We start from the raw sequence: 14,531 nt of genomic DNA on the forward strand, positions 1-14,531 counted from the left end.
CTGTCAGCTGAAAAAGTTCTCTTTGTATCTATTCTACCAGGATGCAATATTTAAAAAGGCAGCCCCTATTCTAGTCCTTCCCCCTTGAATCACTTTACTCTGTATAAATGGCACTCCTTATCTCCCCTTCCATCTTGTCAAACCTAGTCCTCCTCTGTACATGCTAGCTTTCCTCTATCACTAAACTGCAGAGACCTACAGCACAAGTTGTATCTTGAATAAGATCACAGAAGGTTTGAAAAGACCGTCAACACCACCTAGTCCAACATATACCACCCCCAAGCCATATTCTCAAGTGCCACATCAGACACCTCTTAGATGCTTCCAGAGACCGTGACTCCACCGTGGGCAGCTTATTCCAATGCCTGACCACTCTTTCAGTGAAAAGTTTTTTTTTAATGTCCAATCTGTACCTTGCCTGGTGCAACTTAGGGCCATTTGCTCTTATCCTTTCAGTTGAGACATGGTAGAAGAGACCAACTCCCACCTCACTACAACCTCCACTCAAGTAGGTGTAGAAGGCAATGAGGTCTCCATAGCCTCCTTTTCTCCAGGCTAAATACCCCCAGCTCCCTCAGCTGCTTCTCCCAATACATGTTTTCTAGACCCTTCACCAGCTCAATTGCGCTTCTCTGGACACACACCAGCACCTCCGTGTCCTTCTTGTAGTGAGGGGCCCAAAACCAGACACAGCACTTCAGGTGTGGCCTCTCCAGTGTCAAGTACAGGGAGACAATCACTGCCCTTGTCCTGTTGGCCACACTGCTGCTGATACAGGCCAGGATGCCATTGGCCTTCTTGGCCACCTGGACACACACACTGGATCATGTTCAGCTGCTGTTAACCAGCACCCCCAGGTCCTTTTCTGCTGCACAGCTTTCCAGCCTGTAATGCTGTCTGGGGTTGTTGTGATCCATGGGCAGGATCCAACACCTCACCTTGTTGAACCTTGCACAACTGATCTCAGCCCATCAACCCAGCCTTTTCCTCATCCACTAAATGGGTCATGTTGTCATAGGAGGAGATCAGGTTGGTTAAGCAGGACCTGCTTTTTGTAAAACCATTGTCTGGGCCTGACCCCTCATTGTTCTGCACATGTTGTATCATGGCACTAGGATGATCTGCTCCATGACCATCCCTGGTACCAAGGTCAGGTTAACAGGCCTTTAGTTCCTTGGACAATCCTTCCAACTCTTCTTGTAGGTCGGTGCTTCATTTGTCAATCTCCATTCAACTTCTCCAGTTAACCGGGACTGCTGCTAAAGGACTGAAAGTGGTTTGGCAAGTTCTTTCACTCTCATTACTTTTAGGTGCATCCCTTCTGGCCTCATACACTTACAGGTGTCTAATTAGCATAGCAGGTCTCAAACTATTTCCTTCTGGATTATGGGGGCTTCACTCAGCTCTCTGTCACTAAGTTCCAGCTCAAGGAACTGGGTATCCTGAGGACAACTGGTTTTGGCAGTAAAGACTAAGGCAAAGAAGGCATTAAGTAATGCAGCCTTTTTCTCATTTCCCTGACACTACGCTACCCTCTACATTCAGCTAAGGGTGAAAATCTGCTCAGCCCTCCTTTTGCTGCCAATGTATTTATAGAGATTTTTTTCTGTTGTCTTAACTGCAGAGGCCAACCTTCTTAGAAACTGTAAATTAAAAAAGGCAGAAGTCAAACCCAGTTTCCACATTCTCTGCATCACTTTATATTCTGTCTCTTATATGTCTACCTCTATTTTATATTGTTCCCAACCTCCAGTGCCTGAGAATATCAGCAGATTGCTCACATTTCAGTACTGTTTCCTAGTTTGCACAGCTTCCATTCAAATAGATACAGGCCAGAGCCCCTTAATATACTGTATCTCCTTAATATATTATATCTTACTGTGCAAGACCAATAGATTCTTCTCTTTGAGGCCATAGAGAGAGACATGATGCATCAGTAGACACCAGGAGAAGAGTGGAAAAAAGCATGAAAAAATATGTTCTCAAAACACAAAATCTGCCTGTACTTGTAACACAAAGACTTCCCAAACAAGAGGTGGCATATTCATCTTTAACAGCCCTTAGTGGATTATGCATCCATAAACTTGTCAGATTGCTGTTTGAGAAGGTTCGAAGTTTCAGAATCAATGTTTTGTGGCAAGGAGATTCACAGTTTAAGCATTTGTTGTATGAAGCAACTCTTATTAGCACCTCCTGCTAGTTCTTATGGAAGATATTATCTTTCCCATCCCTAAGTCCTACCATGTCTGCTTAGCTTGAAGTTTTTGGTGCTGGAAGTTGTTGAATTACTAGGAAAATCATATTAAAAAGTATCTCTTATCTAAATCGTTACTGAGCCCACAAAAAAAAAAAGGAATTTTCTTCTGTGCTTAGTAAAAAGCCAGTAAAACCAGTTTAGCTATTGGATATGCCTCACCTCCCCAAGACTCAAGGTCTTCCATGTTGCTCAACGTTCACAAAATTTTAAGAAACAAGAATTGAGAAGGAGGGAAACTTTCATGAAGCTGGGTTGACATCTCTTCTTCCTTAAATGTGGGAGATTTCTTAAGACAATATTTAAAATATTAGGAAAGCTCCTTTCCATACGGTAATCAACAGCAGAAACCAGAAAAGGTTAGAGAAAGATCCAGCAGAGGAAGATAAATCTCTTTCATGTCCACTGACAGGAGCCTTAAATTTTCAGCTCTAGGACAACTTTTAAGACAGGAGTTTCATGAAACCAGGCCTCTTTCTCTACTCTTCAATTCTACCATGCTCTGTGGAATCCAAAGAGATGAGGTGAAAAAGGAACTTACTCGTGTCTCCACGGAAAGAGGCTTTCTCTATTCAGCTCTGTCATGCTACACCCACTCAGAATGACATTTCCCATCAACTCTCACCTAGCTGGGTTCAGCTACACAGATGCCAACCCTATGCAGATACACAGTACCTGCAAGGTAATGTCTCTCAGCACTTCCCAAGACCAGTGAATGTTATTTCGGTGCTTGCCTTTCCCTCCCTTCACAGGGCAGCAAGGACAGAAACTAGCATGTTCCTTAAGAGGGCAGACACCCTCAATATGCCTCTTCACACTGTTTATTTTCCATTAATATTTACAGCAAAAAAAAAATTATAACTTAACTCAGAGACAGTGCTTTTGCAAGGGTGGAAAAATAAGAGGTGCTTTTCTCTGTCTCTCCTCTCCCTCTTAACATATTCATGTCCAACCACCACCGAAAACCAGCTGCAAAAAAAGCTGAAGTTGGGCTTTAACTGTGTTTTATATCAGTGGACAATAGCTTTGTTTGACTCCGAGCCAGTCATCTACAATAAAAACTTTTGTCACACAAATGGTAGGATGTGCCTGTAAAACAGGGCAGCACCTGCAGAGAAAAAGATATTCAATTTTCCCAAACACAAGTCAAGGATGGTATTCTTACTGCAGCCATCTTCATCACTGTGGTCCCCACAGTCATTGTCTCCATCGCATTGCCACTGAGCAGGGATGCACGTGCATTCACCAAAAGCACTGACAGCACAGGTGAAATGGTTACGCCCACAGGAGCACTCAGTGCTACTTGTAACACCTGTAAAGGAAGAAAAAAAAAGAAAGATGTTTTGAAGAAATCCCATCTATTTTAGAGTAAACATTAAATACAACGTGACATCAATTTTTCTCTGTGTACACACAGAGAGTGTGTACACACTACTGTGTAAGAACACATCCTGGACTGCCAAGGAAAATAATCACCCTCCTCACATGCTGCAATTGGAGATCAATTACTATGCACAGTTTCTTGGAAAGGGGGTCTTTGAAGGCAAAAGCACAGTGCAACCTGCCAAAAAGAGACTTGGGAATCAGCTGAAAAATAATCACAAATATTCAAGGAATGCCAGGTATCAGAACAACCCTTTTATTTTACAAAGTCAGTCCTCTCCTAAACCACAGTGCTGCTGCTGCTCTTCATTTAGTTCTGACACTACAATACAAGGGAAAACTCTCTGAAGTAGAATCCTTGCTATTTGAAGAGTCTTCTCCAAACCCTAAACTTTTGAGACGCAAACCTTTTGTATGTCACTATTTTAGACATTTTAGATTCCAGTGAAAGTGGAAAAATATATTTTATTATTTACCTGTAAACATTAAACTGTTACACTAGGCTGTGCATAACTGACATTTATGAGAGCAAGAGGATTTTCAGCTTTACAAACTGGAAATGCAGTCCACCTGATCAGAATATTTTTCCAGCCTTAAACTTAGCCCAAGGATCTCCCAGCCCTCCTTTTCCACCTTCAGAACAATACTCTAACATAACTCTTGACTCTCACCCCTGTGCAAATGCAACTATTTAGGATATTATCCCACAGATTCTCTTAAAATCTCTGCCTTGAGAAAGAACAGGCTGTAACACTCCCCAGCCCCAAAAGGAAAAGGTCATGCTTGAACTTCTGTCTGACATTATGTAGACAATCTATATAATCAATATCATTGTGAAACAAATGATTATCAATCATCAACTCCCTCAACCCAGTCTGATTGGATTTTTTCCATGGTTCCTTCTTTCTGCAATTCAAACAAACCTAAAGCTCTTAGATTAAACAACAGATCATAAGGAAAGAATTATAGAGAAATACCTGCCCCAAGTGGTAATCACATACATACTGAACTATTTTCAGGCTTTTTGATTTCACTGATCTCACTCATGCATCTGGTGTACCTGTGATTAACCACAGTCAATTGCTCTATCAATTAAGCAAAAAGAAAAAACAAGGCCCAGAATTTCCTTCTTTTCCATTCTAATGGAAAAAAGCAGTATCTGCAAAATGGATGTAACACTTCTGCAACTCTTTGAACAGCAGAATTCCCTCCAGTGAAGACATCCACTTGTGCGAGTAAAGCAAAGATTTAATTTCAGAGAGAATGCACTTCCTTGAAAAAGGATTACATTGTGTTTCTTCTGCACAAAACCAGCTGAAGAGATTTCTGCCAGCCTCCACTGCCTGCTTGCAAATGCCACACTGCAGGTTGCAAGGCCTTAACTGCAAACTATTTTCAAAGCTGAAGTGCACCCAACAAATTGGTTGTGGGATTTCTGTTCAGTCTGTCATGGGCGTGAAAACCTTTTATTCTTTCACTCATGTCCACTATAAGTTACCTTTGAAAGGTTTAGTACAAAAAATACATATCAAAGTATTACTACATACAACAGAAAAGCAACCATCATCAGGTGTAACGAGGGATAAAGGCTAAAAGAACAGGAGGTGAATAAGGAATGCAAGAGGCCAGAGCAGTCACATCTTCGGAGGACTTACCAGGTATGGCCAGGGCAACAGCTGGCTCAAAAGGACAGCAAGTGAGTGATGTAGCCAGAGGCAAAAAAAGCAACAGACATTCCTAAGGAAAAGCAATTCATCATCTATGCAACATTTCAGACTAGGAGAAATAAACTAATGGAAATTCAGAAGAACCACAACGACCCGCAAAAAATCGAACAGGTTTCTGCAAACCAACAACACAGAAAACTCAGGACAAATCAGAAATAAACGAATGGAAATTCAGAAGAACCACAACCACCTGCAAAAATCGAACAGGTTTCTGCAAACCAACAACACAGAAAACTCAGGACAAATCATCTTCTGCTGTTGTAGGTGCTACAACCTTTTCTGCCTTTTAAAAAGGCAGAACTAGTTGTACATTGTAACCAAAGTAGCTGCTGTTTAAACTACCTTTTCCAAAGTATTTTTCTACCATTACCCTCAAAAGCACCCCAAAACACTCATCCCAGCTACTTTAAACTCCAGTACCCTTTCCTGCTGGAGTACACAAGACCACTATAATTTAGGTTGGAAAAGATCTCTAAGGTCACCAAGTCCAACCATGAACCCAACACTGCCAGATCCACCATTAAACTGCATCTCTTAAGTGCCACGTCCACACGCCTTTTAAATACCTCCAGGAATGGAGACTACCATTCCCTGGGTAGCCTGTCCTCCACTGCTGACAACCCTTTTGTGAAGAAATTTTCCCTAATATCCAGTAAACCTCCTCAGACACAACTTGAGACCATTTCTGCTCATCCTGTCACTTTGTACCTGGAGGAAAAGACACCTACCTCCCTACAACCTCCTTTAAGGTAGTTGTGGAGAGTGACAGGGTCTCCCTGAGCCACCTCCTCTCCAGGCTAACAACCCTAGCTCCTTCAGCCCCTCCTCTGAAGACTTGTTCTTTAATCCTTTCACCAGCTTTTCTGGCCTTCCCTGTGAGCAACATGGCAGTACAGCTCTGCAACAGCAAGGAAAGAATTAGTGCAGCTGTCCCAGTCTGCAAACTGTAATTTAATCTGCTGTATTGTCAAGCACACAGCACTCTTCAAAGTTGATACTAATATTAGGTTACATATAAGCACACACACACTAAATCTGTTCTTCTCACCTCATTAAAGTTACTATGTTCCATCATCTCTGCTCTGTGATTTTACCATGCTACTGAAATTGTTGAAAGCTGAAGGACACGCTATGACCCAGATACCCACACTCTCTCTCATAGCTGGTGTCTGTAGTGCCTTTATGTAAGCATACTTTGCACGACTATTTCAAATTACAACCAGTGCAGATCTAATGGTTTGTGATTTGTGACCCTGAGGAGAACTAGCCTTCTAGTCATTTATAAGTCATGATCTACCCTGGTTTTGCACTTGTCAAGTAATGCACATGATTGCTGGGAAAGTACACTGATTTCAGCCTATGAACAGTTTCAGAAGCAAATCCTGGATGGCTAATCTTTCCCAGCCAAAAGAACGAGGTGACTGAAAGCTGGCACACCTGAAGGTAGCAGGAATTTTCTCAATGATTTTACTGTGGATAATATTTCACCTTTGGTGTCTCATGAATATTTCCCTGTGCTCAGAGCTCCAGTCACACTATCCTGTAACTGTATCTGTAACAGTAGAGGGTCAGGAAGGATCAAGATGAGAAGCATGTTTTTTCCAACTCCAAGCGGAAACGGTGCACTTGGTGTGAGAAGCCCTAGCAGGAGATCTACTCTCTTACCTCAAACTCTCATTAAACACTGGAAGAGTGAGATACAAGGCTGACCAAACACACATAAAGCTCCAGTGTCACATTTCAATCCCAGTTAGTCAGTGGGCCAGGAACAGGATGGAAATCTGCTTGCTGTTCAGGCAACTGGACCAACAATCAAAGCGGACATATCTAATTGTGCTTCTACACATTATTCTGGAGCAGGAACAACAAGAGGGACCTCTGGGCTTAGTAATGACAAATATTTTTCCTGAAACTTTACAGCACATGGCAGGCTTGGACATTTTACTAACTCTAAATTCAAAAATATTTTCACTTATGTAGGAGGAAAAACCCTGACATATTTTAGCAATGGAATATATACAAAACGATACAAAAAAGCTAAACAGAGATACTGCCACATGCTGAGCTGATATCACTCAATTTTCATGGCCTCTTCTGATCCCTCATGTAATCACAAAAAAACTTCCTACTCTCACTTGCCCATGGGTACAAACAACTAAAAAATTATCTTCACTGTCTGTAGTTTGGTTCCCTCCAGATGTATACCAGCAGGATCCAGTAACCAAACAGTTTTCTAGCAAAGTATACAAACAACCTCCAGATTTTAAAAACAGGAAGTCAGTCTAAACACAGGCCTCATACTTAACATCTGCCATCACCTTAAATTTAGCATGGTATGCTCAGTTTCTTCAGATTGCTTCCAAATATCCTCCACATTTTCATATTTATCTGATAAATTAAATGCCTCCTAAGGAAGGGTGAGTTGCCACCACCTCTCTTAAAACAATAGTTAGCATCTATGTAGTTTTATGTCTAAAGCTGGCAAAGTAATTATGTCATTTCTGGCTGAAAAGCAGAAGTCAATTATCATTCTGTTATTTCTGCCTTTTTGGCTTTTTTTTTTCTTTTTTCTTAGGTGGTTGGGGGGAAGGCAAGCGAGGGCAGGGCTGCTTAAACATAGGTTGTTACTCTGCTTCCCTCACCTCCCAGCAACTCTTCCATCAGGCCAAACAACATGGCCCCATAAAGCAAAATCTAATCATATACACAACTTCATTTTGCTGATAAAGTCACTTGCAACCCTCAGAGCTATTACAGAGCAACCCCTTATTTGCTACAGATTGATAAAAATATTGACATGACAAAGAAAACTTAAGTAGACAGGATAATTACCAAACTGGGCTCCATAGCTGTTGCTTTGACAGAAACAGTAAATCTCTAGTGGAGAGTGAAAACACTGTTTTGTTTAAATCCTGATGGCATGCTTTATTCCAAAAAGAAAGATTCTAACCCATTCCCTTCAATAAGGGAACATGGTGGTTCTTAACACTATTTTGCAGCAATTCAACCATTGACAGGCTGTTGATACAACATGGAATCATGCAACAACCCATGCAACAACCCAATTTGGAAGGGACCTCAAAAGATCACCTGGTCCAACCTTCTGTGGAGAACGGAGCCTGGATGAGACTATCCAGCACCCTGTACAGTTGCATCTTGAGAACCTCCAGTGATGGGGACTCTGTCATGTCTCTGGGGAGGTAGCATGATTGTTCTCACTGTAAAAAACATCTTTTGTTGATGAGAACAACAGATTCTATCAGTCTTTAGTAGCATTCCAGCACTATCAGAATTTTGTTATATTCACATATGGATGAAGTTTCCTCAATGAACAACTGCAAAAGAATCTGGCTTTAATAGTCAATGCCATGCTGCTTTAATGGTCAATGACATGCTGCCTTCCCATTTTCTTTTATCCAGGTATAAAGAATCAGCTACATAAAAGAGACTCCCACTCCACACCACCCTGTTGATTGTATCTTTTCCCTTTGATCCTAACACAGAACCTCTTATTGTTATTTTTAAAATCAGCAGTAAGAAGTTCACAGCCATCAGTTTGTTTGCACCACCCTCCAATTCCTCATGTACCTGTAACATTGGATAGCACAGCTAAAACCATGGCTAAGTATCTCTTAAGTGCTTCCATGCTGCAAGGAAAACAGCACCAATAGCTTTAGAAAAGCCAGAACTACAAACAGATTTGGCATTATTTACAGTTGCAGACTGTTCAGCTCAGAATTAGAAGCCTCTGGAAAGAACAATCAATCATTCTCTTGGTCCAGCACTGAGTAACATATGGATCTGGGTTTCTCCCCCTCCATGGAGAAGCATCTAATTCTGGCCTACAGAAGACTTTCAATGGAAGGCAGAGATCTTTCTGCAAACCTCATCATTACAACAGACAGAACCAAAAATATGACAATACCATATTTTATAATTTTAACTCTACCACAGAAAAATGTTGTGAGAACAGAAGGTATAAGTTGATATTGAATGAAGATGAAAATACAGGACACATTTGACACTTAGAGTGACAAAGAGGAAAAAAAGAAATCTAGGACGGTATAAATAAAATGTGATTAATGGCATTAAAGGTGAAAGGCGAGAACTAAAGTCCTAATAGTGATGGGGTATAACGCTGTAGGGTCTTTACCACAGAGAAAGCATGCAAGGGTATCCCCAGATGCATTTTTGAACATATCTGGAATAGGCATCAGAATTTTTGCCCTGGCTTCAACAGATGCACTGAATTTCTTTCTTCTGTATTTCAAGAACTCACGAGCATCTGACTGATTACTTTGGGTTAAAATTAGTGAATTCTGCAGTATAGCCTTTAATAGCCTTCTTAATACCTTGCCCACCTACTGCTAGAAGGTCTGTGTCAGAAAATAATTATCCTTCTTCCTCCACATCCAGGCCAGGCTCTCCTTTGCATTCCCATCACATAGACATCTATCTTGATGAGGGGATATGTCAGATGGTCCTGAGCATAGTTCAGATGATACACTTTCCTTCTTTGTCCAGCACTTCCCTAAATTCCTACAGCAAAGAACCTCGGCTTTATTTGCTTGCCTGTCTTGAGGAAAATGAAAATTTTGGATTCCTGTCTTATCCAAATGGCAGTTTCCACTGAAGGAAAAAGTACAGTTAATCCAGCTTTAGAAGAAGGATTTGCTGACCATTGTTTAAACTCAGAGCTCTGCTGGCAGACACAGAAAAGGCAACATTACAGCACAACAGCCTGATGTCAGAAGGTGCACCATGCAGTGATAAAAGCCAACAGTTCTTTTCTACTCTCATTACAGAAGCATCTGAAGCAGTTTTGATTTGGTACCCACATGGTCTTCAAGTTGTTGAAGCCTGCCTAGACTAAAGTTAACATCACTAGGAAAAGCAATCCAAAAGTTTTCAAAGCTTTAAAAAGAATTGTTACAGTTTTGTTTGAGGAAGTATGTGATAGGGGAAAGGTGAAGGGGAAAAAAAAAAGACATAACCCTCAACAAAACCACATAAACCAGAGGAGAGACTGAAGATGTTACAGCTTTTTGGTAATGGAATATGGTGCCTACTTTGGCAGTCTCCAAGTGAGAATGAAAGTTTCCTGGTCCTAGAAGTTCCCCTTTCCATTTGAAAAAGCAGGGCTAACCCCAATCCTGAACCAGCTTGTTCTCAATTAAACATGTGACTGCACTAAGTGCTAGGGAGAGGCACATTATCAAGCACAATCACCTTCAGTTACCATATTAAACTGCACAACTACACACCTTAGACCTCAAAAATGTTACACTTAATGTGAGCACAAAGAATAGAAAGCATAACGAAGATAAATTCCACAGGGCATCTGCTAATTAGGACTTGAAGAAAAGTAGAGGTACAACAAAGTGCAAACTGGCGAGTGTTGGTGCAATGGGTGTATGACTGACAGTGAGACTGGAACAGAAGCTGTATTTTCAGAAACACTGCATGGGGAGAGAAATAGGAGGCCTTTAAAAATGTGCTTGAATCTCTGGATCCTAATTCTGATCCCACAGAATTAAAGACCAGCAATCCCACTGAAAACTTCTACCTGCACCCAGGGAGTAGGAAAGCATTTACAGAAACTATAGAAAAAATACACTGAAGAAGCATTTGATTTGAACACAAAGAGACTCAATGATTAAGAAGCAATTTTTACAGTTCCTTCTTCCAAAATTTTAAAGTCATAAATTAACACCTTGCAATAATCAATGTGACTATAACTGAGGTCTGTAGGTACTTGTCCTAACTGTATCTTCTACAGAACTTGACAAAATTACTTCTTCCTTTCTACAAGTAGGTACACCACTATTATGCCACCACAATGTACTGAGGCTTAATGTTTAATCTGTTTCTACATATACAGAGTCTTTGAACAGAAGGTGCATTATTACTGCCATGAAATCCTACTCAAAATCTTATTCAAATTGGCCGGGTTACCAGCAAACACAGATCAAAAAAGTCAGCTGAAGGACCATAAACAAAAGATAATGAGAAATGGCAGCAAGTCAAGCTGCAGGGGATAGAGATAGCTAGTAGGTATTACAGGGATCAGCATTAGATCCAGTCCCATTAAATAACTTCATTAATGATCTGGAAAAAAGAATAAGTATCAAGTTAAAGGAGCCTGCAAATGATACCAAAATAGGAAATATTCTGCTCCAAACACAACAGAGGAAAAAGAAATAATACAGAAGGGACCTTAGAAGATTAGAATTATGGGCAGGAAATTAAGATTCAACCTTTAAAAAAATATTTTTTTAAACTAGTGCATCTGGTGGAAATTAATTTGAAACACATTGAGCAAATTAAGAGAAAAGGCTGGGATGTAGCAATGACTAAAAAAATCAAGGAGTAATAATAAAAGACTAGCCACTAGTTTCTGCTATGACACAATATGGCAGCCAAAAATAATACTTTAAGCTAATTATGCATAAATGTCATGTCATGGAGGAAGAAACTTTCCCCCCATCTGTAGAAGTGGAATGCAAGATTAAGGTCCATACTGAGGCTTGTACAGGGAAATTAGGCATCACATTCTAACCACAGTAACCAAACGTTTATCAAAAGTGTGTTATGGCCCTCAAGACTCAAGATTCTGTTTGAAGCCTGAACCAACATGGTATATTTTTATTCTCTGCTGACTATTTAATTCTTGAAATCAGACAAAAGGCAACAACTATCGATTCTATGAGGTTTTAGGTTTTTTTTCTGAATAGGAAACATATTACCCTCTATTTCCTGAGAAACTTCTTAGTTGCCTATGGAAGTAGCTCACAGTGGACAACACATGAAGTCTCAGTACAGAAACAGGAACCTTTCAACTATTAAACGATGTTAAACACATCAAAATCTCAACCTTAAGTTCTTGTCCAAAAGCAGGCATGATGTATCAGGTAAATGACAACTATTTCAAATGGACTGAGGAATTTTAACACATGAGGCTAGACAGGAGAAAGCTGTATCTGAGTGACCACACCTCCAGTGCTATCTCCAGCTCTCAGCTCCTCAGCACCAGAGAGACATGGAGCTCCTGGAGTGGGTTTAGTGGAGGGTTATGAAGATGATTAATGGGATGAAGAATCTCTCCTATGAGCTGAGGGAGTTGGGCCTGTTCAGCTTTGAGAAGAGATGACTGAGAGGGGACCTCATCAATGTCTGTCGGTATCTGAAGGGAAGGTGTCAGAGGATGGAGCCAGGTTCTGCTCGGTGGTGCCAAGCAACAGGACAAGAGGCAACAGGCAGAAACCGATGCATGGAAAGTTCCACTCAAGCATAAGAACTTCTTTGTTGTGCAGGCGACCAAGCAGTGGAACAGGTTGCAGAGTCTCCCTCACAGGAGGTACTCAAAAACTGTCTAGGTGCAATCCAGTGCCATGTGATCTAGGATAACCTCACTTTAGCAGGGGGTTGGACCAGAATACCTGCTGCTGTAGTCTCTTCCAACCCATTCTGTGACTTTTTCCCTCAGCCTTCTTTTCAGAATCCTATGCAGCTCCTTCCTGGGAACACCAGAACTACTTTGTAAGGACCTGGTAAAACACCTCAACTCTAATTTCTAGATATTTTGGCTGAAATATGACCATACAGTGGCACATTTCGCATATTTAATAGCCATTAAATGGCAAACGTCCTTTCTGTAACTACAAGGTTCCCCAAACATTTGGAACTGGCAGGAGAGTAGAAAATGCTGGTTTTGTTCTGTAGCTCCACACATCTGTCAAACACTGCTGACATCCAAGAAACCAAGCACCATATTAGCCTACTTCAAACATCATGTCCTATGTTAACAGAAATAGCCCTTTTAAAAAAGTCTTTGAGCCTTTCAAAAGATCAGAATTTGGCATGATGGTTCTCCCACTCTCCCTACAGTGTGGACAAAAATATTAGATAGTGGGAGCATCTGTTTGTTTTACCAAGAATCCATGAAGGTGCAAAGACCTCAGAAAGCCATGAGCTGCAGTATGCTACCTCTGACATTCTGCTTCTTACCTTCAAGGCCCTAACTGGAAGAGATTGAGCCTCCTACATACCTTTAACCCACATACGTCTATTTTTTTCTGTGGACCAAATAATTTTTCCTACTTGGATTCCAAGGAGCAGGAACATTTTGGTTTCCCACCATGTGAACTTTTTTCATGTTACTGTTAAAAGCATCCCTTCAGTCTTGGCATTTCATTACCTGTAGATTTTCTCTCTTTGGCAGAGAGCATGTCATCCATTTTACATTATGAAGTGCAGAGTGATACCTGAAGGATGCCATCAAGAAACATGCTTTGCTGATTTTAATATGAAGCAGCATTTTCTTACATAGCTCCAGGCTCCTGTGCAACTGCATGTCAATAGAGAACTGCAACAAAGAATCCAAGGGACTTATCCAGCACTAAATTACCTGGCATGCAGGATCACTCCACTCAAGCACATCAAAACATAAATGAAATACTGTCCAATGAGAAATAGAATGACAAAAGGTTGTTACCACATAAATCACTTAAGGACATCATCATCCAAGCTCAAACACTACAGGAATGTTTAGTTGGACCATAAGGGCCTGACAGGCACAGGACTACAGGACTCAGGCCCTTTCAGAATACACACACATGCTAGACAAACACTTTAAAATACTACCTTAAGCCTACGTCATGCTTTGCAAAAATTAGTCACTTCAGCAAAATGAGACGCATAACTTTCCATTTCTTTCAGTGTGTTTTTTTTAACCCACACACTAACAACCTCTACCCTTTCCTGTTCCATAAAGGTTGCAAACAATTTACTGTTCATTTATCATGAATCATGCAGTACACTAAAATTTAGAAAATAATAGCACAATAGCAGAAACATTACCAGGTGACTCTCAAAATGACTACGTGCCAGCTAGAGAAGCAACTGCTAAGAGCCAGGTAGAGAAGCAACCTGCTGTTTTAAGCAGATAATCCACAGGAAAAGGGTCCTTCTGATGCATTTCACCTAGTACAGTTGCCTATGAGTGTCACTAGCCTGACAGCACTTACAAATGAAGGTCACTGAACAGTCAGAAAATGTTCTGCTATATTAAAGTTCGTGGAAGTGAAACACTGGACTTTATTTTCCCAGTTATGGGGCAGAAAACACTGGCATTTTAAGTTCTGTGAGCTTTCCTTTGACTTTTCCAT

The 14,531-nt window shown here is 40.8% G+C and overlaps 1 protein-coding gene across 6 annotated transcripts in view; it reads right to left on the reverse strand.

Moving 5' to 3' along the window:
* LRP4 (LDL receptor related protein 4) overlaps positions 1-14,531 on the reverse strand; it is an 83,739-nt gene that overhangs the window by 39,650 nt on the left and 29,558 nt on the right. For all 6 annotated transcript variants that reach the window (XR_005627101.1, XR_005627102.1, XM_039705415.1 and 3 more), the window contains exon 2: positions 3,420-3,566. Coding sequence is in view for 4 of the 6 variants with exons in the window: in XM_039705415.1 (XP_039561349.1) it covers positions 3,420-3,566 (147 nt within the window). In the remaining 2 variants the exon portion in view is untranslated. The remainder of the gene's footprint in view (positions 1-3,419; positions 3,567-14,531) is intronic.

Source organism: Passer montanus, unplaced genomic scaffold, assembly GCF_014805655.1.
Source record: "Passer montanus isolate IOZ18808 unplaced genomic scaffold, ASM1480565v1 scaffold18, whole genome shotgun sequence".
Lineage (NCBI taxonomy): Eukaryota > Metazoa > Chordata > Aves > Passeriformes > Passeridae > Passer > Passer montanus.